We start from the raw sequence: 25,485 nt of genomic DNA on the forward strand, positions 1-25,485 counted from the left end.
AGCCTAAATGGAAGGGACCTTATCCTGTGGTTTAATCACCCCCACTGCTGTTAAAGTTATGGGAATTGCCAGCTGGTTGAAGCCAGCTGCCCATGGAAGCACCAACTCACATCAGAAGCACCTGATGGGATATAAAAGTGCCAGTCATTAGACAGCCTGACATACCTCTTCAAGAGACAAAGCTAAGTAGTATCTGTATTTCTAACCCATCACCCTAAAAAACCTTACCTGTTTTCATTTGAAAAAGACAAGTCAGCTAACAGGTGAAGATGGTCAACCACCACACCAGGGAACTGAGAGTGCCTACAACTGCAAGCAGGAGAATTGCATCCATTATCCATATGGAATCTAAGCCCCCTCTCAATTTAGAGGTGGAGTGGACATCACCGTCCCAGGGTCCACAGGATGTAGGAATAAAATATGGATTAGAATGAACTTACTGATATTCTACTATAGAACTATTGTGTCTCTAGCAATGGAAGAAATTGTATCCCTGATGTGGAGAAAGTGGCCGTGGGAGTTGCTGAAAGCAGGGAAAAGGAAGAAGAGATGTGATGTGGGGGCATTTTGGGGACTTGGAATTGTCCTAAATGATTGCAGGGACAGATGCTGGACATTATATATCCTGCCATAACCCTCTGAATGAACTGGGGAGAATGTAAACTACAACGTAAACTATAATCCATGTGGGTGCACCAGTGCTCCAAAATGTATTCATCAAATACAACGAATGTAACACAATGATGAAAGAGGTTGTTGATGTTGGAGGGGTGGGAGTGGGTGTGGGGTATATGGGAACCTCTTATATTTTTTAATGCAATATTATTTGTGATTTATGTATCTTTAAAAAAAAAAGAGGCAATGTCTCTTCTCATCCCCCTCTTGGCTGCTGTATGTATAACTACCACCATCCAAAAATGGAATCGGCAATCTGTACCAAACCCCATTATCTATGTTAGTCACTTCCTAGAGCTAACTAAAGTATAAATGAAATCAGCCATGCCTTAGAAGTTTTAAAACAGCAAGCAAACTCTCTTGCTGCTGTGATGTTGTGAAATCACAGGGCACTTGACATGCTAACTGCAGCATAGGGAGGAGCATGTCTTTTTCTTAAGGAAGAATGCCATCTCTATGTAAATTACTCTGAAATAGTCTTAAACAGTATTTAAAACATGCAAAATGAAAGCCACCAATGTCAGGGAGATGCAACCTTTGCAGGCTCCTGGTCTTTTCTACTTTTCTACTTTTGTGGTCCAATATCCTTAAAATTCCAATCAGGTTTATTTATTCCAGAATTAACATCTTGTTAGCCATATGGGGACATCAACCAGCTTCACAAAGGATGCCAGATCCACCTTCTTCCAACTGAGATAGAAAAACAGGAGAGTTTTACATTTTGTCAGGCAGCACCTACTGCCCCTACCAGCAGGAAGTAGTTACAGAAGAAAGATCATATCCCTTTAGTACCCCTTTAAGAATAAAGGTGTAGGAGGAAGGGTCTAGGCCACACCTGCTGCGTTGGGCTTGCTGAGCATGCTGAGTGCCATCCCCCCAGTCTTCTTGGCTCCAGCTGCACCAGCTTCATATCCTGGGGGGCTGGGCGCAGCAAGGAGGTGGTTCACATTGCCAAGAAGATGGACAAGATGGTGCAGAAGAACGCGGCCAGAGCACTGGATTTGCTGAAAGAGTTTAAGAATATTCCCATGACTGTGGAATTATTACAGTCCACAAGAATCAGAATGCCAGTTAATGCTATTCGCAAGCAGAGTACAGATGATGAGGTTACATCTTGAACTCATCAAATCCTGGAAAAAGTTATTAGATTGACCATCAACTGATAAAGACTCTGAAGGAAAGAAAAAGGAACCTACAATGACATCACAGAATAACCCTGAAGCAAGAGAAGAAAGTAGCTCCAGTGGCAATGTAAGCAGCAGAAAGGATGAGACAAATGCTCGAGATACTTAACACTTCATCTTTTCCTTGGGCACCAAGCACTTCTGATTCTGTACAGTTAAAGTGTAGGGAGACGCTTGCTGCAGCTCTCCAAACAGGACATGATTACATTGCTACTGGAGCTGATAAGGAAAAATTAAGATCTCAAATTGAGGAAGTTATATATCAAGAAATAAGGAATACAAACATGAAATATAAAAACAGAGTACGAAGCAGGATATCAAATCTTAAGGATTCAAAGAATCCAAACTTAAGGAAAAATGTACGTGTCTGGGAATATTCCTCCTGACTTATTTGCTAGAATGACAGCCGAGGAAATAGCTAGTGATGAGCTCAAAGAGATGAGGAAAAATTTGACCAAAGAAGCCATCAGAGAGCATCAAATGGTCAAAACAGGTGAAACCCAGACTGACTTCTTCACATATGGCAAATATGAAAAGAAGAACTGTACTTACACGTAGGTACACACAGTGCTGATGAACTGATGACAACATTTGTCTTCTGTAATGAATGTGGAAATTGATGAAGTTCTGTTGAACTGGAAGAATTGGCAAGATGTCTGGACCATTAAGAAAACGGATTTTGTAATTACCTTTAAAACTCTGCCAAACAACTATTTTTTCCAGCAAATCAGATTTTTAAAGCAGCATACATCCCTTGGGTTAGTCAGTTTTTGACATAACATCCCTTTCTTAAATACCTTCTGTAGTATCAGAACAGTAGGGAGACCATATAAAAATTGTATGGTATCTGCTTCAGAATATTTCTTTTTTCATTTTTGTAAGTAAGTTGATATAAAACTTTTATCAAATGTTTGGCACTCACTTTTTTTTCTTCTTAAAGGAAAAAAGGTAACAACTTTTTTGCAGTCTGAAACATACACTCTAAAAATGTTTTTGTTTATACATAAAAGAAAATTACATTTTTTTCTATATTGGCATGTACTGGCAAATATTAAAAGAGAAAAAAAGGTAATATAATTTTAGGTTTATCAAATATGGTGTGTATTCGAATAATACTTGACAAGCTTACCTAAATTGTACATAATATTTGAACCAGCATATGAATTTGATTTTAATTATTATGTTGTCAAGCCTGGAATAATTAGATATTTTACACTGTAACAAAATCATTTTTTGTAATTTCTTGTACATGTTTATTATTTGTTCATAATAGATTTTACTTTTGGAAACATAACTTTACATTGCTCAAATGAAAAAAAAAAGAATAAAGGTGTAAACTGAAATGAAGCAATTTAGCAAGAGAGGGAATTCAACAGATGGATCTGGAACCTGGCAGGAAGTCCATGTAGATATCAAGACCCCCCCCCCCCACACACACACACACACAACATTCTACCATCCAGGACAAGATTTCCTCTGGAAGCCAGGGGAAGATCTGGATATTCCCCAAGGTTGGGCCTTCCTGGAAGATTGATGGTGGGATAATCAATTAAAACATCAAAGAGCTGTTAGTAAAGGGGTGGAATACTTAATTGTTTAAAAAGCTGGGTCAAGTCCTGTACACACTCTCTTGCTTTTAGACCCCAACACTGGCTGCCTTATCCCCTGCTTGGATCACTATGCAAGTAAACCTGGACATTTTATAATCTATAATGGGAACTTTTAGTCTGTAAATCAGCCCTTTTTATCACTTTTCAGCCCCTTTCTCTTTACCTGGGACCCATGACCTGTTATTTTCTCACATTTCTCTTCCCTCCCTACCTTAATAAATTACTGGTGTAACTCACCCAAAATGCTCTTGAAATTCATTTGTGCAGCATAGTCAAGAACCTAGATAAAATCTGGTTATACAACTATTAACCATCCATTAAGTGTAGAAAACGGGAAATAAAGTAAGTGAAAGAAGCTAGACAAAATGTACTGCATAATTGTTTTATTCCATCTATAAAAATATAAATACAAATAAATTGAGAGATGGAAACAAAATAGCAGCTATGTATGGCAGGGAAGAATGGAGACAATGAGAAACGGTTATTAAGGGATACATTTTTTGTCTCTATTATCATCATAATTACCATCATCATCATCATTAACTTAATTGCAAACCCATAGGAGCTTTAAAACAAACTAAACACAAAGCCAGGGAAGCATAGCAGGGAATGCCTAATAGATAGGGCATCTGCCTACCATATGTGAGGTCCGCGGTTCAAACCCTGGGCCTCCTTGACCCGTGTGGAGCTGGCCCATGGGCAGTGCTGATGTGCGCAAGGAGTGTGTGCCACGCAGGGGTGTCCCCCGCATAGGGGAGCCCCACGCGCAAGGAGTGCACCCCGTAGAGATCCACCCAGTGCGAAAGAAAGTGCAGCCTGCCCAAGAATGGCACCACACACAAGGGAGCTGATGCAGCAAGATGCTGCTGATAAACATAGAAACGGCCACAGAAGAGTGCAGCAAATGGACACAGAGAGCAGACAACTGGGGCGGGGGTGAAGGGGAGAGAAATAAGTAAATAAATAAATCTTAAAAATAAATAAATAAATAAATCCAAAGCTGCAGGAAGGAAAGAAACAACAAAGATTAGAAATCAGTATAATAGATGATAAAAGAAAAATAGAGGGCATTAACAAAACCAAAGTTTGTTTTTTGAAAAGACCAATAAAATTGACAAGTCTTTATCTATAGACTGACAAAGAAAAAAGAAAGAAGATGCAAATAAAATAGAAATGAGAAGGGCTCATTACTACTGACTCTACAGAAATAAAAATCATAAGAAGATAGTATGACAGTGTTTTCTAAAATACTAGAAAATCTTGATGAAAGTGACAAATTATTTGAAACAACCAACCAACACAGACTCTAGAAGAAGATTTCATAAGACTAATTATAAGAAAAACATTTGAATCAGATATCAAAAACCTCCCAAATATGAAAAACCCAAGATGAGATGGCTTCATAAGTAATCTAACAAATATTCCAAAAAGAAGTAGTACCAATACTACTTCAACTCTTCCAAAAAACTGAAGAGGAGGAAACATAACTTATTCTATGAGGCCAACATCACTCTAGTGCTAAAGTGAGATAAAGATACTACAAGAAAATTATAGACCAATACCAAACCATCAACAAAATGCTTGCAAATTGAATCCCACAGCACAATAAAAGAATTAATCATAATTACTAAGTTGCCTTTATCCCAGATAAACAAGGGTGGTTTAACATAAGAAAATCAATTATAATGTAATACACCCCATTAACAGAACAAAGGGAAAAACCACCATTGTCTTAATTGATACAGAAAAAAGCTTTGCACAAAATTCAGGCTCCTTTTTTGATGAAAACACTTAGGAGAAAAAAAAAGAAATAGAAGGAACTTTTTCAATATGATAAAGGTAATGAAAAATTCACACCTAACTCCATACTAAGTGGTGAAAGGTGACACTTTCTTTCTAAATTCTGTAACAAGGTAAGGATGCCCAACGTGACTACTGTTACTCAACATTTCCTGGAAGTTCTTGCCAGAGAAATTACAAAAGAGAAAGAAATAAAAGCCATCCAAATCAGAAACGAAGAAGAAAAACTTTCATTGTTTGCATCTGACATGATCATATATGTAAAAAGGACTGAGAAATCAACAATAAAGCCACTGCAGCTAATAAATATATTCAGTAAAGTAGCAGTGTATATGATAATAAATTAGTAGAGTTTCTACACAGTCATATTGAGCAACCTGAGGCAGAAATCAAGAAGAAAATTCTATTTTCAATAGTAATTGAAAGAATCAAATATCTAGGAATATAAGGAAATATAAGGAAATAAGAACGTGAATACAGAAAACTACACAACTTTGCTAAAGGAAATCAATAAAGACTTTGATAAGTGGAAGGACAGCCTAGCTCATGGAAGATTAAATATTATTAAAATGTAAAATCTACCCAAAGCAATCTACAGAATCAATTCCCATTCAAAATTCCAACAGCCATCTTTGCAAAATCTGGAAGGGTAACAGGTAGCAAAAAAAAGGAGAACGGAATTGGAAGATCACACTTCCTGACATTAAAACCTATTACAAAGCCTCGGTGGTCAAAAGAGCATAGTAGTGGCAAAAGGATAGAAAAGGAGACAAATCGAAAGGTCAGTTATAGACCCTCACATTTATGACCAACTGATTTCTGACAAGTCCATTCAATTGGGAAAGAAGAGTGTTTTCAACAATGTGCCAGGAGAATTGGATACCTAGAGTCTAAATAAATAATTTGGATCTTACTACATACCATTAAAAAATTAACACAAAATTGGCCCTAATCCAAAAATGGCTCCTAAACTAACGAGTCATAATTACAAAACTTGTAGAAGAAAATGTAGGTGTGAGTCTTCATGACCTTAAAGTAGGAAAGGATTTGTTAGACATGTCACCAAAACTGCAAGAAAAAACATTTTAAAAGATAAATTATACAGTGTTAAAATAAAAAAAATCTATGTACTTCAAAGACCACAACAATAATATAAAGATAGTCCAGAGAACAGGAAAACATTTTACCAATCCTATTTCTGATCAAGGACTTGTATCTGAAATACACAATCTGCCCGTATCAATAATATGAAAGATAACTAAAATTAAAAATTGTGTATTTGAGTAGGTATTTCTCAAAAATAAATGGCCAAAAAGCACATGAAAACATACTCAAGACAGTTAGTCATCAGCAAAATGCAAAATGATATCACAGTGAGATATCATTTTCCACCCTTTAGGATAGCTACTTAAAAGAAAAAAGGAAAGGAAAATAAGTGTGGGTAAGAATTAGGAGAAAATGGAACCCTTATTGCCATTCCTGGTAGGAATGCAAAATGGCTGAGCCACTGTGGAAAACAGTCAGCAGCAACTCAAAAGTTTAAAAAGAGAGTACTGTATGTCCTAGCAATTCCTCCCCTAGTTACACACCTCCCAACATTGGAAACTGATGCCCTAATAAGAGTTTAATACATGAAAGTTGAAGTTCACAGCAGAACTACTGTGCTGCAACCACAATAGCCAGAATTGGAAAATAGCCACATGACGGAAAATCCCAAATATTCATTAGTGAATGAATGGATAAACAAAATGTGGCATACTTTTACTACAGAATAATATTCAGCAATGAAAAAAGAAACAAAGTACTGGGACATGCTACAACACAGATGAATTTCAAAATCATCATATTAAATGAAAGAAGCCAGATGCAAAAGCTATATATTGTATGATGCCACTTATATAAAATATCAGAATTGGTAAATCTATTGGTATAAAAATCAGAATAGTGGTTGCCTGAGTCAGGGAGCAGTAACAAATGGGGAGTAATAGCTTCATGAGTATAGGGTAATTAAAATCTTCTGGAAGCAGACAGTTAGTTGTAATAGTTGAACAATCTTGTGAATATTCTAAAAACTACAGAATCATTCACTTCAAGTGTATGAATTGATTGTATGTAAAGAGCATCTCCATAAAGCTGCTATAAAAATATACCTATGAGGAAATAATCCCAGAGTTAACATTTAGAATATTAAAATGTATAGGGTGCATCAAAAAAAGTACAAATAAACAGAAAGAGGAAATGATAGTCCATTTGCGGCAGTTTGAAGTTTTTTGATTCCAGAAAAGATGGTTGCTAAACAAATCCACTCCTGTAGTTGCAGGGCCCTTTGGTTGCATTAAGAAACCTTTTTATTAGATCACTTGATTATATCCCTATAGGGCCTTTGATTTGACTGAGTCAAAGAAGTATGTGCCAGGGTGTGTTTGTGCCCTATTACTGGGGTATTATATAAACTAAGAACTGAAAGCAGAAACACAAGAAAATGACAGCCACCAGATTTATCCTGCCATGTGAAAGAGAAAATTCAGAATCAACTACAGCTGAAAGAGGCTGAGAGAAGCTCTGAGAGCATGATAGAGGTCCCAGAGGATGGCGACTGAAATCAGCAGAGCACAGAAGCACACAACAGCTCAAGGCTGAAGCTTGGAGAAATGGTTGAGCTTGGGGGAAAAGTGCCCTGGAGGAGAAGACAGACTCAGAGGGAGAGCTGCAGTTTTCTTTGACAAGTGGCAGGAGCCCAGAATCTGACCCGTGGTAACAAGCATCTCTGATAATGCCATGATTTGCATGTTCATGGATTGGAACCAAATTGTCATTAAGATGTCCATCCTACCCAAACTGACTTACAGATTCAACCTAATCCCCATAAAAGATCCAACAGCATTTTTCCTGAACTGGAAAAGCCAATTATCAAATTTATTGGGAAGGGTAAAGAGCCCCAAATAGCCAAAAACATCTTGAAAAGGAAAAATGAAATTGGAGGAATCACACTATCTGACTTTAAATCATATTACAGTGGTCAAACTGCATGGTCTTGGCACAAGGATAAACATGACCAATGAGACCAAACTAAGAGTTCAGATATAGATCCTCAAATATTCAGCCAACTGAAATTTGACAAGGCCACCAAGCCCACTCAACTGTGACAAAAAAGACTCTTTAATAGATGGTACTTTGAGAACTAGATATCCATACCCTAATGCAGAAAAGAGAATCACCATCACAGGTCTTACACAAAAATTCACTCAGGATGGATCAAAGACCTATATGTAAGGACTGGGTGGACTGGGGAAGAGTGTAAACTATAATGTAGACCACTGTCTATGTGGTGCTGCTGTGCTCCAAAGTGTATTCCCCAGATGCACTGAATGTGCCACGATGATGGAAGAGGGTGTTGATGTGGGAGGAGTGAGGTGAAGAGGGGTGAGGAGTATATGAGAAACACATATTTTTTTAATGTAACATTTAAAATAAAATAAAGAAGAAAAAAATGTGAAAAAACTTAAAAAAAAAAAAAAGGACCTATATATATGTAAAGGCTAGGACCATAAAGTTCCTAGAAGATAATGCAGGGAAGCACCTACAAGGCCTGGTAGTAGAAAATGGTTTCATAAACTTTACATCCAAATCAACTAAAGAAAAAAAATAGGTAAATGGAACGTTTTCAAAAATGAAAAACTTTGTCTCAAAGCAGTTTGTCAAAAAAATGAAAAGGCAATCTACTCGAGAAAGAAAATATTTGTGAACCACATGTCTGATAAGGATCAAATATCCAGCATATATTCAGAAAACATACATCCGATAAATAAGAAGAAAAATAATCCATTTAAAAAATGGGCAGGGCATTTGAATAGATAATTTTCCAAAGAGGAAATACAAATGGCTAAAAAGCACATAAAAGATGCTCAACATCACTAGCACTAGGGAAATATAAATCAAAACAACGATGAAGTATAATCTAACACCTATTAGACTGGCTACTATTTTTAAAAAAGCACTGGATGGAATGGAGGAGAGTATGGGCCATGATGTGGACCATTGACTATGAGGTGCAGAGGTGACCAAAGATGTACTTACCAAATCCAATGGATGTGTCATGATGATGGGAACGAGTGTTGCTGGGGGGGGGGGGGGGGAGAGGTGGGGTGGGAGGTGGGGTTGAATGGGACCTCACATATATATTTTTAATGTAATATTATTACAAAATCAATTAAAAAAAAAAGCAAATATACAAGTGTTGGAGAGGATGTGGAAAGATAGGAACAATCACCCACTGTTGGTGGGAACGCAGCATTTATGCAGCCACTGTAGAGGATAGTTTGGCAGTTCCTCAGAAAGCCAAGTATAGAATTACTGTATGATTCCCCAAATCCCGTTTCTAGGAATATACCTAGAAGAAAGGAAAGCAGGGAATCAAACATATATATAGATACCAATTTTCATCATGGCATTATTACACTTGCCAAAAGTTGGAAGAGACCCAAGTATCCATCACCAGATGGATGGATAAACAGAATGCTCTGTGTGTGTGTGTGTGTCTGTGTGTGTGTATACACATACACAATGGAATATTATGAAATTGTAAGAAGGAATGAATTATTGACATACATGACACCATGGATGAATCTTGAAGATCTTATATTAAGTAAAGTAAGCCAGTCACTAAAGGACAAATATTCCATGACCTCATGGATAAGAACTAAGGATACTGAGCAGTCTCACAGACAGAATCTGGAAGACAGGTTAGTAGGAGATAAAAAAGGGGTAGAGAGCTGTAAGGTGATGCTTAATCTGGGCAGAATCTATGATAAGGTGAATGGGGGAGGTTTGGCAGTGGATGGGTGATGGTGATGTGGTGATGTGAATGGAGTCAACAATGTTGGAGTGTGAGTATAAGAGGTGCTGGGTGAATGGGTTGGGTTTGGCTATCCATACAGCTGGGTGGATGGCTGCAGAAAGGAACAGATGAACTCTGGAGAGGTACAAAACTGTGGTTGAGAATGCAACTGTTGGCATGCTTCTTTTGACAACTTTGGCAGGAAATGGTCACTGGTGCAATGTGTACGTGGTAGGGGATGTATGGGGGAATGGGTGCACCTGAGAAACATCTCTATGGAATATGAATGTATTCATGTTGTAAGGTATTACCTAAGTGGGTGGACACCCATACAATAACTAACAGAATATTAAATTCCCATCCTGAGGAATCATGCTATGCTCTCTAAGAGAGTGGCAAGAATCTCTAGAGTACATAGGCAGTGCGTAATAAAAGAAAACGGACCAAATATGCCAAGCTGTCGATAATGCTTGTACTTATGAGCCTTATTCTTGTAAAATTGAAACTCAGTCTAAAAATATCTATTTCCTAAGAGTTATCTTCTGAAAACCACTTTGTTACTCAAATGTGTCCTTTCTAAGCCAAACTCAGTAAGTAAACTCACCACATTCCCCTAGTGGTGTGGGACATGACTTCCTGGAATAAATCTCCCTGGCACCATGGTATTATTATTAAGCACCAACCAGTGATGCATTTGTAAAAAGACGTAGACCAAAATGGGGAAACATTTAAATACAGAGGAGGAATGGGAGTGATTATTTAATGGTATATTTTTAAGGATGATATAAAGCTTTGGACATTATAGATAGCTCATGGGTGCCACCATTGTGAATACACAAAATACCACTGAATTAGACATGTTAAAATGGTGAAGTTTACATTACATAAAATTCACATGAATAAAAAATGATAGTAGGTAACATAAAAAGGACACATGTCCTATTATTCTTATATAATACTTCTAAGTGGGAAATAATCCAAAGGTTCAGGAGAAATAGAATGGATAAACTGTGATATTTACATGCAACAGCAGAATCTAAGACAGTAGTTACTTTTTGGAAATACCAAACCTGAGTGTTTCAAGGGAACAGATATTCTATTTCTTTCTGAGCAGAAAGTACTATTAATAGTAATTTAAGTTATATGGGAGAATTTATGATATAAGTATTTTTCTAACTTTATATTTTAACACAATAAATTGTCTTTAAAAAGAAATAAACACACCCTATGTCTAAATCTCTTTCTAACATCTATCTGTGCATGAAAGAAACTCTAGGCAAACTCATATAAAAGTAAAAACTGAGTAGATATTTTAGCTGCTACCACTTCAGAGAGAAAAAATAAGGACTTTTAATCCAATGAAATTAATTGTTCATTAAAACTACGTAAAAACAAGCAATAGAAAACTCTTGGCAAGCAAAAAATAGCCCCAAACAGCTACAGAATATACTTTATAATAACTAAAATAAAATTCCAATTAATTTAAAGTAAACAAAAGCAACAGGAATATATGATTTGTTTCTAGATAAAGACCATCAACAGAGTCCAGACATAAAAATAGAAGGCCAGGATTTAAAAATAGCTACTATAATGAAAGCATGAGAATATATATTAAAATATGCTTTTAAGATTAAAAAAAAAGAAAATCACATTGAAGAAGTAAAATTGTAGGAAAATAAAAATAAAAATTTTAGAATGCAAAAATTCCAGTATCTGAAATGAAAATTTCACAGAGACTTAACAGCAATTGGATTTGATGAGAACATAGAGTCAGGAACTAGAAGACTGATAAACAGAATTATCAAAGAGAAAAAGACTGATGATGGAACTGTGCCTCACTGGCCTATGATATAGAAAGAAAATCTTGAAATCAGACAGGAAAACAAATCCAAAAGAACAAACAGATATAACAAATTCAGGGTACAATAATGCAAATAATCATAATTCTTACCAGAAACAAATAAGTTACACAATATTAGAAAGACATCTTAAGAGTGCTAACAGAACAAACATTTTCAACTGAGAATACTATATTCAGTGAAAATACTTGCCAAAAATGAAGGCAAAAAAGAAAACTATTTCATTTAAATAAAATGAAAACTAAGAGAATTGGTTGCAAGCAGACTTGCATTATTGAAAGAAATGCCAGGAAGTTCTTTAGGCTGAAGAAAAATGACACCAGACTGAAAATCGGGTCTTAAGTCAGAAATGAAGAACAACGTAAATGGTGGGGAATAAAAAAGCAGTAAGTATGAAAGAATATTTACTATCTTAATTTCTTTCATATACATATGACCATTTAACCAATTTCAATACTGTCCCATATTTATTAATTGCATATATTTGATATAGAGAACACTAACTACATAAGGGGCAGAGGTAAATAAATGGATCAATATAACAGCAAGTTAACTGTGTTTTAAATGAAAAAATATAAAATGTGTAGCTAGTAAAGAAGTTAAGCTTATTTTCTGTAAACCTAGATTACATTATACTAAAAGTATAATGTAAAAAAGTATAACTACACTATAAAAGTGAATTAAAATATAATTCACTGAACATATTCCATTAACACAAAAGAAAAATCATGAAAACAGATTAAGAAAATACTGACAGGAAAATGGAAAATATATAGTAAAATAAGAGCTTTAATTCAACCATATCAGCAACGACTAAATAAATAAGTTAAAGCCTCCAAACTAAGGATAGATGTTGTCATATTACAGTGAGGGTAAATTACATTCATGGTTTATAAATGGGATTGTGGCTGAAAGGGGTAGCCTAGAGATGTAAATTTCAGCTGAAAGAAAGCTAGAGAATAATCTAGGGACTGAATAACACAGTGAACACAGAGGTGGATGAAATTGTGGTCGATGGTACAAATACAAGAATGTTATATGACTAGATCAAATCTACATTATTATTACAAGGTGGTAACAATATGGAGATGCATGGGACAAATTCATTTAATGTAACTAATGGATGACAGTTAACAGCAATATTTTAATATCCTTGCATCATGTTAAAGAAGGTACTATTATCAATGCAAAGGCTCAATAATAGTGGGAAATAGATAATAAGAGATCACATCATATACACAGCTTACACACATCATACACTACATTGATCTTTACTCATAATACAAAAAAAAATGATTAGAAGGTATAGATATAGAAGAGCAGAGCTGTTCTTTATTATTGAAACTAAATTCATATTATTCTAAGTAACTTGTTAAAAGTTTAAGATGCTAATTTTAAACTCCAAAGTAACCAGTAAAAAATAATACACAAACGCACAAACACAAACACACAAAAACACAGAAAAGGAAAAAAGGAATCAAAATGTATACCACAAAAAAATCAACCGAACACATAAAAAGCAGTAATAGAGCAAGGGAGAAACAAAATATATAATAGAAAGAAAACTAAACTAAACAAAAAAAAAAAATTGGCAGAAATATAAACTTTTAATCAGTAATTACTTTAAATGTTAATGGAATAAACGCCCCAATAAAAAAGCAGGAGATTGGCAGAACAGATTTTTACACAGCATCCAAGAAACTCACTTTATATTCAAAGACGTAAATAGGTTGAAAGGAAGAAAATTGAAAAAGATATTGCATGCAAATATTAACCAAAAGAGAACTGGGGTGGTTACATTATTCAAAAGACAAAATAGACTTAATACACACTGTATGATTCCATTTATATAAAAAATATATACAAATAAATCTATAGGACAGAAATAGATTACTGGTTATATATAGATAGGAGTAGAAAGAGTGATTGAGAGGTGACTATTAAGGGTTTGGGATTTTTCTTTTTGGAGTAATAAAAATGTTCTCAAATTTACTGTGCTGATGAATGCAGAAGTCCGTGTATCACCTATTTTACAAGTGTAAGGACTGTATGATATGTAAATATATAGCTATAATAAACTGCTTTACAAAAAAAGGTGTATTGTGATTTTTTTCCTTGAAAAACATGATTTTCCTGAAACATTCCAAATTAATTACATCGTTTCTCTCCTTCAGATTTTATAATAAATAAATAAAATTTATATTTTACATAAATTTGTCATCTCAAATAATTTAATCATCTATTACAATGCTTTTGAAAAACTGTTTTGAAAGGAATAGTATGGTGGTAATTGTGGCTTTCTTTAAAGAGACTGTTGGTAGAAATATGGATGGTAAAGACACTATTAATAAGGACTTAGAAGGAAATTATGAAACTGCTTTTGGCAACTGGGGAAAGGAGCCATATGGTTTTAAGTTGCACAGAACTTAGCATGATTAATTCCTGATACTAGATGGAAGGCAGAATTTGAAAATGGCAATCTTGGACATTTAGTTACAGAGATTTCCAAAGTATATGTGGAGAAGACACCTCGGCTTCTTCTTGTAACTTATAGCAAAATGCAAGGAAAGAGAAAGCTAAGACCTGAATTATGGGACACAAAGAAACTAGAGACTGATTCTTGAAATTCCAAGCTTCTGGAAATCAACTCCCCCAGTTGATAGTGCCTCATTTGAAGAATTAACTAAACTTAAAACTGATAAATCAGAATTGAAAATGCACTTATACAGAAAAGACTTGTAGAAAGTCTTACTGTCTGTGGCTTGGACCCCTGCTTCCTGCATGCTAAACCAACAAGCTATATAAACAAAAACACTGTCAGCCTTGATTTAAATGGACACAGAGGGGAGAGATTGTACAGCAAATGACTTTAAGAGGAAAACAATGAAAGTTGGTTGGGCCAAGAGAGGAACCCCAGCCATGTGTACAGAGAGGTGAGTTTACCCTGGCTGTTGAAGAGGGTTGATGTCCTAACCTACTGTTCAGGGAGAGTTTGGCCACCCCAGACTACAGAGAGGGTTGCAAACATTCCCCAAGGGTTGGGGAAAGTGAGGTCACCACCCCAGTGCACTAAAGGGGTTGGCCTGTTCCTCACAGGTTGCAAAGAGGGAGGTCATTTTCCCACTTCTCTGAGGTGTTGTGCCTAGTCCCCATTGGTTGAAGAAGGTCAGGTTGCCAACACACTGTTCAAGGAGTTTGGGTCTTTATGCCAGAGATTAAGGAGAATGATCCCTCTCCCTCACTGTAGTAAGGGGATTGATACTGCACCCCAGAGATTGGGTAAAGTGTGACCATCACCCTGATGTTCTTGGAGGCTGAGGTCTGGAGCACTGTCACCACCAGATGCTTGATGAGGGTGGAACCAAGAAAATGGTTGTTGGGCAAGCCTGTGGAAACTGTGGTTTCCCCTAAGGTCCTAGGAAGAAGAAACCATCATCTCAAGAATGACTCTCAGACTTTGAATTCTAATTGAGTATATTCCCTGCAGGTTTTGGAACTGTAAGGGACTTGTGATTCAGGTTTCCCTCCCAAATTCTCCTTAAGGTAAAGCAAATGTTTATCCTATGTCTGTAACTTGTATATTGAGGAAATTAAGGAAAAAAATACCATTTACAATAGTAAATAAAAAAATTAAATACCTAGGAATAAATTTAACTGAAGATATAAAAGACTCATACACAGAAAACTACACAACACCATTTAAAGAAATAAAAAAAGACTTAACTAAATGGAAGAATATTCCCTGTTCATGGATAGGAAGACTAAATATTATTAAGATGCCTATTCTACCAAAACTGATCTACACATTCAATGCAATTCCAATAAAAATCAACACAGTATTCTTTAATGAACTAGAAAAACTAACTATGAATTTTATTTGGAAAGGAAACAGGCCCTGAATAGTCAAAATCATATTGAAAAAGATAACGAAATTGGAGGAATCACACTATCTGACTTCAAAACATACTACAAAGCTACAGTACTGAAAACAGCATGGTATTGGCACAAGGAGAGACACACAGACCCATGGAACTGAATTGAGAGTTCTGATATAGATCCTCATATACACAGCAGTCATATGATATTTGACAAGGCCACCAAACTCACTGAACTGGGAGAAAATGACCTCTTCAACAAATGGTGCCTGGAGAACTGGATATCCATATGTAAAAAAAGGAAAGAGGATTACCAGCTCACATCTTACACAAAAATCAACTCAAGATGGATCAAAGACCTAAATATGAGAGCCAAGACCATAAAGACTTTGGAAAGTAGTGTAGGGAAGCATATACAGGACCTTGTGATAGGAAATGGCTTCATGAACTTCACGCGAGCATGAGCAGCCAAAGAACAAATAGATAAATGGGACATCTTCAAAATTAAAGACTTTTGCATGTCAAAGGAGTTTGTCAAGCACATAACTTGTTTTTTTTAAGTTTCACAGGTCTGCAGATTTAGCGTGTTTTGGAACATTGTAATGTCTTTTTGGGAGTCAGAGGGTGGTATATTGCAGTTTGAAGTTATTCATGAATCCCAAGAGAAAGATTATTTTTGCAAATTAATCTAGTTCCCTGGGTATGATAACTTTTGATTGCATTAAATTCAGCTGAGGGGATTTTAATTAGATTACATTATGAAAAGGGCTTTTGATTTGACTATGTCATTGCCTGTGTCTTAGTTTGAGTCTGACGCCACCCCTCCCCTTTCTAGATCTGATATAATGAACTTACATAAGCAGACACAGGAAGAGAGAGCTCTGTCATTTTAAAATCTGCCTTGTGATATAAAGGAGAAGGCTCAAACAGCTGAGGCCCTGGGGAGAGATGAGACATCTTGCCGAATAGCTTAGAGGTGAGATTGGAAGAGCAGAAGGGTTGAAACTGATATAGGAGGCCTGGAAAGAGACAAGCTCTATACCACAAGAGGAGTCATGCTTAAGGATAACTTAAGCATGAAGCCTCAAGAGGTTGGGCCTACCTTGCCTCAAACGGAAGAAGCCCAGTAAAACCATATTGCTTCAACATTCTGCCATTGACTTTGATGAGAAAGCTACCTTGTACTGAACTTTTTGGCCATGTAACTCTAAGCTTTCACCCCAAATAAATAAAAGCCAACAGATATCTGGTACTTTGCATTCACATCCTTTTAGTGCATTAATAGAGTAACCCTCACATTTACAAAAAGTAAACAGTTTTCTATTAAAGATAAAATATAAAAGTTGACTATATCACTATGAATAAAGGAAAATGGAGTTTTTTTCATTTAATATTTAATGAAAGCTTATTTTTAAAAAAATCAATTTACATCTCCTTTGCATCAATTACATCTGAAACATACTTAAAATAGTGAGTTATTTAATTTGTCCCTTCAGTAATTACTCATTTGTAAGAAATCTCTATTAATTTTTTATATGTAGTAAAAATGATTATGGAATTAGGCTAGAGCTCAAAAATCCCCCCCTAAATTATCATGTTCTGAAAGTGCCCCCAAAACCTTAGTTACGCTTTGGAAGAGCCTAAATGTCGGTAAGCCGCATCTCCCTCACTTTCGCTGGGTCCAGAGATTTAATCTTTGAGTTTGCCTAAGAATACACCTCCCGTTTGCTTTTGTTTGCCTTCTTACCCAGTCATCCTCCCTGCTCTCCCACCGCCTCTCCCTTAGTGCCTAGTTAAGCAACAACTCTCCCACACTTTCCAGTACTGTTTCTTCCAGAGTCAAATGACTATGGTCTCAGTTACTCACTTTGAGGGTTCATAAGCCTGGGAAAAGACGCCAAAATTCACCTGCGCTTTCACAATAAGGCCGGCAAGGCGCCGGCTATGGCCCGCTGGGGTGTCCGCGACTGTGCGAAGAGGAGAGGGCCGCCCTCCAATGTAAAATGTAAAAAGCACAACCTGAAGAAATTTAAGTTTCTTTCATGTTTGAAAATATTTAGGTGGCTTTATTAAAAAGCCTGTTGAAAGAACACTGGGACTCGGGGTGGGAGAGGGCGGGTGGTCCCTTATCTCTTCCTCTTAAAAGGTATCTCCACAAGTTTGGGGCGGGGGGAGGCGGGGAGAAACGGCTTGGGAAAGCACCGCCTGTTCTATCCGTAGAGTTTACGACTTTTCTCTTGCAGGCCCCCAGACTTCTCTGGGCTGACACATTGGCGCCGACGTTGAGAAATGCCTGTATTGAAAGGCATGTTGGAGTAAGGAAATTAGATGATTTCTTAAATTGCCGGGAGTCGGGGAGAGACTTTACATTTGTAATGACAGTGTTGATTTGGGTGTCTGCCTCCAGGCTCCACTAAGAAGAAGCTTAAGGTCCCTTGGTGTGGCAGATATAAAGGCTCTCAGGAGGGGAAATAATTGATTACCCTAATGTTTAACAGAAGTCTAGGGTGTATCGTTTGAACTTTTTCTGATTCTTCTTTAGGGTATCTTGAGTAATTTACCAAATGGTCCAAGAAGAAATGTCAAACGTGTCTCTTGCTCTAATGAGCACATGCCAGAAAGAAAAATGGGTTTTCAAACAGTTTTCTCTAATTGCTGTTGGTGCTGTTGTTGCGTTTAACTGATGGGACCCTTACCTTGCCGTAACACGGCAAGGCAATCTCAGACACAGCGGATAAGAATTTTAATGGACGCTTAAAGGATTTAAATTGGGCCCACTTCCTTAACATACATGAATCAATACTAAACTTTGCCATTCTTTTATAAAACACGTCCATGCTTTCCAGTCTGCCTTTTATAAAACACGTCCATGCTTTCCAGTCTGCCTTGTATTTCCACATAGAAAATGACTACACTCTGGAAGCGGCTTTGTGCTTAACATCCCAACATCCCAAAACATTTAAATTACTTAAACTGGGATCGTCTTTGAGGAATTCTCTCATTTCTCTTTAACAAGCAGGTAGGACAGCTACAAGCCAGGTGCCTAGGCCAACCTCCCATCTTTCTCCGCGAGGTAGAGCGGCTCTCCGTCTTGCTGTTTACATTTCAAAGACCTGGCTGAAGGTCATTAAGAAACACATTCCTGGGTTGTGAGGCTGTTTTAGCGGTTAAAAGGATTTACGTACGACGCACGGACAGAGACCGAATTTACGAGTTTTCTAAGGGAAATCCTCAAAGAAAACGGCGCGAGGTGGGGTGTCACGTGCCTGCTGGCAAAAGGAAAAACTCAATTTTATACTTATTTGGTCTTACTGAACATCTTTCCGAAAATTTACCCGGCTAATGGAAAAGAACACCTTTAAATGCCACCAAACGTCACTCTACGGAACTACTCCTTTTCTTTTTGCAAAATATCCCTGCGATTCTGTTTATCTCCCTGACTTATTTTACCAATTTTGCATCGTCTCAATCGAAATAACCAAGAGAATCTTCTTCTGGACAATGGAAAACAACATGAGCATTTTAAACAACAACGATCTTTTTTTTTTTTTTTTTTTTTTAGAAAACTGATAATATCCTAGAAAATTCTAAAGACTTGTACTAGTACATTAGGTATGGGTTCGTAACTATCGTAATTATTATCACTACAAACCCTTACGCTTTGGTTTAAATGTAAGAGACTAGCAATTCCAAATTTTGTTGCGCATGTAGAACAACAGTGGGCACTCTCATACGTTTGCTGCTGGGACTATGAAACGATTCAAAAACTCGAGGAAACGTTTAGGAATTTAAAAATTTTAAAAATCAGTAATGAATATCTCCCTTACTCTGTCACTAAGGTCGTTTCTACATGGAGCAATTGTTTTCATGCTAATAAAAACGAATATTTAGTAAATTCCTTTAACGCCAATGTCTGTGAAGTACTTTGCATACCTTGACTCAAGTCTTACACACCTTCACTCCTTTAACCCTCACAACGTCCCAGGGAAGCAGGCATTATCATCGTCGCCTTTTCTTCACCTTCAGTGTTAATCATTATCACCACCAGTAGTGAAAACAAGTAGTAAAAACAAGGTGAGGAAACTGAGGTCTGAGCAGATGAAGTAAATTGTTCCAGGCGGGGACTAGGAAATGGCCGAGAAGGGAGTCAAATCTGACAGTTGGCTTTCAGAGTCTGTGCTCCTAATGTAGTCCCCGGGGTCCTTTAAATACTTTTTAGGTGTTGCCTTTTAAAACATGGCAAGTGGAAGCCAAAAAGCAAACTTGATGATAACAGTCCAGATTTTCATTTAAAATCACAGATAAACAAGAACACTTGCAATGAGTATTGTTTAAAATTATCTTGGGAGGCCAACATACAAATACCAAAAGACCAGTCATCTGCCTGGAAACGGCAAAAGACTCCACAACAACAAAACTTACAACGAGAAAAGGTTAAGACAATTACCTAATGGAAAAAGACAAACAGACCATGCATCGTTACTACTGAAACTTATACACGAGCAGCAATTCCTCTCATAGATTTGTACTCTGCAGAAATGCTCGTAAATGTTATGCCATTCACATGCCTAAAAATGTTCCAAGAGCCGCGGTCATTGTAATAGCCCAAACTATTAACGTGTCTATCCAAGTCCCGAGCAAAAGTCGAACAGAATCCACACAGCAATTTGAAGGCAGGCGGGGGTGGGGATGGGTGGAGGTGGGGGGTGGGGGGGGGGAGGCTCAATGTGTAGAGATCATGTTAAACAAAAGAAGTTATTTCTGCGTGAGGGGGAAGGGTGTTTTTAAGAATTACTGGCTATTTTAGGCAGTTCTTTAAAAGGTATTACAATGAAGGGTTCTCATTTGGCATAAATGTCAGATTAGGTAATTTTACTTCGGGAATAAAGTAGTCTTCGAATTTAACTCCTTCATTACCCAGAGCTTTCTTTCAAATACGTAATCCGTTTTTTCAATATACCATGTTAGAGCAGGAGTTTTAATGCTGGAGCCATTGTTTTTAAAAGTCTCGAAATGCATGTGGTGGAAAGTTGATTTACCGAAGTTTTTGTGTGTCGCTGTGACAACCACTTTATTTTTACTTCCCAACGTAATGCTTCCGGGGGTAAACTGACATTTGTGCGTTAACTTGGACGCAAGCTTAAAGTTTAAAATTTTTTTTTCATTAATATTCCATAAAATTAATCGGGTGAGGTGGTGGTGGTTTGTTTCCGTTGGTGACCGAGTAGTGCCGCCTCTCAACGTTCTATTTTGTATTTTAGAAATTCAGCAACAACGGAGGCAATTTTCCCGCCAAGGTAAAAGCATGACTGTGATACCGGTGTATAAATGAACACGAGTTAAAGATTTTGTTTTACCGGATGGCTGTTATAATCCGTTCATAGGAAACGTCAAAGAGCACAGATTTACATGGAGCAAAGAAACGGAATTGAATTGAAATTGAATTGCCAAAGGAGGTAAAACTCATTTTTCGAAAGCGGGAAGGCGAGCCCAGGAAAACAGTCAGGCAAAACACATCCATCAGTTACCTGCAATTTACAGGGAGGCTCAGAGGCTAAAGGGCAGGGCTAGAGTGAGCGTGGGTTCGGAGATACACGGTTTTCCGAGAACGCGCAACATTTTTTTCTGCAGCATAGTTTTGAAGGCGTTCTCCATCCTCACTGCCCTTTGGAGCTACAGGCCTTCCCGTATTCGCGGAAAAGAGCAGCGCAGTTTTTTATCAAGTAGTACCGTATTCTCTGCGAAAAAGCGTAAACATCTGTCGGATCACTTCCCAGTGAATTACACGTTACACACTTTATAGTAAAATTAAAGGTAAAAATGAAATTGCAGCACAGCTGAGATGTATGCGGACTTAGCGCGACTAAGGAAATCAACACGGAAAATGAGCGAGAGGAAGTTGCGGCGGTACGTCACGATAAAAGGGAGAACCGGCGCGGGTCCGCAGAAGCAGTGTTACGGGATTGTCATACCGCCTTGGGCAGTTGCTGTGGCTCTCCTGTTGCCGCAGGGAGCAGGCTGTGCTCGTGGGCTGTGTGCAGCTTGGTTGGTCCTCGAGTCCTAAACGTGTGGCTTTGACCCAGCTGTCACTGCATGGGAAGGTGTATGACCTCTGATCCACGTGCACCGGGCTGCACACTGTTGAAGAGCACCCTGCCGGCAACTTCACCTTTCGACGAGGTCGGTACTTATAGTGCGGGTATTTCTCTCTGTGCATGGCCTGTAGCCTGTGTGCCTCCTCGAAGAACGGCCATTTTTCGGCATCTGAAAGCAGTTTCCACTGGTATCCCAGCCGCTTACTGATCTCCGAGTTGTGCATTTTCGGATTCTCTAGAGCCATCTTGCGCCTCTGATCCCGAGACCACACTATGAAGGCGTTCATAGGTCGCTTGACCCGGTCTCTGTTGCTCTCTCGACCACACTGATAATTTGAGGACGGATTGTCAGTCCCAAGTAGCGCAGAGTTTTCCGCGAGGGTCAGCACATTTTGTTCTTGTACGGCTGGACTATAGCCACTCTCCAATACGCTGAACATAGCGGAAACAGTGGGTTCACCCGTAAAAAGGCGAGGGGGGACTGACGGTGGGAGGCGGAGAAGGAAGAAAGATTCGAGGGTGTAAGAGTTCGGAAAATTATTTTACCATTCCAAAGTTATTCTGCCAGAAATACTTTTATTACGGTAACTCGGTCATTAAATATTCATTTCCCCGCCCCTAACCGTTCCTGTCCAACCCCGCCCCCGGCCTACTGCCGTGCTCCCAAGCAGCCTACGGGTTCTCACCGACACATCCTAAAGTAATAATGCTCTGCTTCCAGCCCGCCACGCAGAGGACCTTGCACGTCTCCTTAAACTGACCACAAAATTCGTCACAAATCAAGTTACTTTTTATCCCTTTAATCCAAGGAAGAAGTACAGTAAAGACGGTTTCTGTCACATTTGTCAATATATGGGCATTTCATCTTTAAAAACCAAGCTTAAGCGTACCTCATTCTGTTAACCATTCACGCACGCACATCACAAAAGTGCACGCTGAGTTTATAGTAATCAGTCTTCCATTACTGCTCATTCCGGGTTAAATAACTGAGAATTCTGTACTGATTTTCCACCGAGGAAATGATCGAGAATACTGTTCTGTTATCTATGCTAACTACGAAATTCTTAAAAATATTTTTTGTGGTGATGAATGCACAACACTGGGAATATGCTAAAAGCCGTCGACTGTACGCTTTAGATGGATTGTACGGTATGTGGGTTAATCCCAATAATCATGACAGAAGAAATAGAGTCCTACTGAAAAATTTTAGGATGATCTAAAACTTATTGTAATGGTTATCTAATTCCCTTTGGGACTTTGGAGTCCAATGCCCTCTTCAGGTGTTTTTGGTTTGTTTTCCCCCTTTTAAAATCTTGCTTGATTCTTAGAATAAAGACGACTTTTAACTCAACTCAAAACAATTTAAGATGGAACATTCCTTTAGGAGTTTAGTGCAAACTAATGTTTACTTGTTAAATTACCAGTGTCCTACGGTGCCAAGGACTTAAACAAAGCAGTAACATAGGCTCCGACTCATTTAACCACCACCGATTTCATTGTCTTCTCCTTCCCAGGGGAAACTTAGTCAAAGAAAGCACAGCAACACCAAAGCACAAACAAAATCTACCCGAAAACAAACAATTACAGATGGCATATCTACTGCAGTTGCTTCACAACTAGAAAATAATGCCGCTGCTTTTCCTTTCTTTTAACTGAATAACTACCTAATTAACCATTTTGGGTTTTGGTTTTTTCCAAAATACAGGAAACTTCGTCTGGAAATAAGGTCATGCTCTGAAGAGACTGATATTCCTGGGGCATTTTTCCATATCCGCTTTAAAACCACATCACCACTAGCCTGGCCAGAGATGTGGACCTGGGCTTTGTCTCCTCAGTCCTGTCCTCTGCCTTGAAACATGCAGGTGGCCTCACTCCCATCCTTTACCTTCTGATGCATGCAGTTCCTGTACTTAGATACTGCATGTCTTGACCTGTAAGTGGAGGTTGTTTTTGATGTCCTCTCCCTCTTTTCCAGTTCCTCCCCTCGGCTCATTTCTGTTCAAGGTCAACTATGCTTCCTTTGCACCAGGGAACCAGCTGCTGTTTCACCAAAAACTGCCTAAGAAAGTTTTCAGAGATACTCCCACACGTAGAATTCTGCAGTTCCCGGCACACGTTATTTTCCCTCATTTTACGCATCAAGATCAGACTATTTTCACTAATTTTTTGGAAAGTAACTTGGTGCACTGTCCGAGCAGTAGGTCGGGTACTTCAGTGAACATCTCTCCGTTTGCTGCTGAGATATTTCCCTCCCTTACTCGTCTCTGTATGAGAGAGAACATCCTTTAGCTGCCATACGTTTCACAAATACTTTCAGCAGTGTTGATCTTTTAACCCCTCAAAACAAGTACGTAATAATTATGGCTATAATGTGCATCCCTGTTCAGGATGTGTTTGAATGAAAACGGCTTCAGCATTTTCTTGCTGGTGAAAGAGCCTCTGTAACTGAAATTGCAGCTGTTATCTGGGAACCCGCAAAGGAAATTTCTGAGCAGTTGTGAGCTGTTCGTGTTTTTGTATGACCTAGGAGTTACATCTTGTTTAAGATTTCATTAGAAGTCAACTGAAATTGTCCTCTGAGCTGATGTTTAGTGGTAACTCTTTTTCTTTCTGCTCTCTTCTACGGTGGCTAATAGAAGAGACGTTAAGTATTGTTTTGCTGAGAAAACTGAACTTAATTCAATTTTCGTTAAGTTCAACAAAGTGTAAATGACAATTATAACTTAAGTATAGGGTATATGACTCTACGTTCTTCATAATTAACCTTTTTTTTTTTAAGATTTATTTCTTTTTTATTTCTGTCCCCTTCCGCCCAGTTGTCTACTCTGTCCACTCGCATGTGTTCTGTGTCCGCTTGTACCCTTGGTGGCACTGGGAAACTGCACCTCTCTTTTGTTATGTCGTCTTGCTGCATCAGCTCTCTGTGTGTGTGGCACCACTCCTGGGCGGGCTGCCCTTTTTCTTTTTCACGCTGGGCGGCCCTCCACTTCTTGCGCGTGGGGCATCCCACTCGGTTTGCCCCGCCTGGCACGGCACTCCTTGCCAATGGCAGCTCTGCTCGTGGGCCAGCTCACCACACAGGTCAGCAGGCCCTGGATATTGAAACCTGGACCCTCCCATATGGTAGGTGGACGCTCTATCAGTTGAGCCACTACCTGCTTCCCTCATAATTGACTTTTAATGTCCTTTATGTTAGGCAGAACACTATCCCGCTTCAAATCTCAGGTGCATTTGCTTTATGAAATATTACAAGGCTTTCTAAATAAATAGGATTCTTAGACCTTCTCTCTTTTTAATGATCACTTAGCAAATCCTGTGAATTTTAGCAGAGCATACGTATCCGAAAGTTGTGCAAGTCAAAGAAGGGATGGATGAGGAGTGTGAAAAATCACTGGTAAAATAAAATGTAGAAGTTGGAAGCAGTTGCCTACACCTCCCAGCGTTTTAAGTTTTAAGCACAGTATTTAAATTGGTGACTGTATGCGCACATGTGCTTTGCTATTTTCCAAACCTTTCTTCAGGATTTTGGAGACAGAAGTTTAGCAAGCCT

General features: G+C 38.1%; 1 protein-coding gene and 1 pseudogene across 1 annotated transcript; one reads left to right on the forward strand and one right to left on the reverse strand.

Annotated features, from left to right (window-relative positions):
- The first annotated feature begins 1,582 nt into the window (after nucleotides 1–1,582).
- Nucleotides 1,583–2,650, forward strand: LOC101417793 (transcription elongation factor A protein 1 pseudogene; annotated as a pseudogene).
- An 18,847-nt stretch (nucleotides 2,651–21,497) lies between these two features.
- Nucleotides 21,498–22,375, reverse strand: LOC139438247 (sex-determining region Y protein-like). Its single transcript, XM_071213394.1, has 2 exons — nucleotides 21,752–22,375; nucleotides 21,498–21,578 (listed from the first exon to the last, which is right to left on the reverse strand). Exons 1-2 carry the CDS (start codon nucleotides 22,373–22,375, stop codon nucleotides 21,498–21,500), a joined length of 705 nt encoding a protein of 234 aa, XP_071069495.1.
- Nucleotides 22,376–25,485: the final 3,110 nt, after the last annotated feature.

Source organism: Dasypus novemcinctus, chromosome Y (genome assembly GCF_030445035.2).
Source record: "Dasypus novemcinctus isolate mDasNov1 chromosome Y, mDasNov1.1.hap2, whole genome shotgun sequence".
Classification (NCBI taxonomy): Eukaryota; Metazoa; Chordata; class Mammalia; order Cingulata; family Dasypodidae; genus Dasypus; species Dasypus novemcinctus.

What these genes read in the sequence shown, in the direction of transcription:
- LOC139438247 (XM_071213394.1), bottom strand. Translation starts at nt 22,375, where the DNA reads ATGTTCAGCGTATTGGAGAGTGGCTATAGTCCAGCCGTACAAGAACAA. An exon ending in GTTCTCCCTTTTATCGTGAC is followed by an intron (nt 21,579 to 21,751) that starts GTACCGCCGCAA and finishes GCTTTTTCGCAG; the next exon opens with AGAATACGGTACTACTTGAT.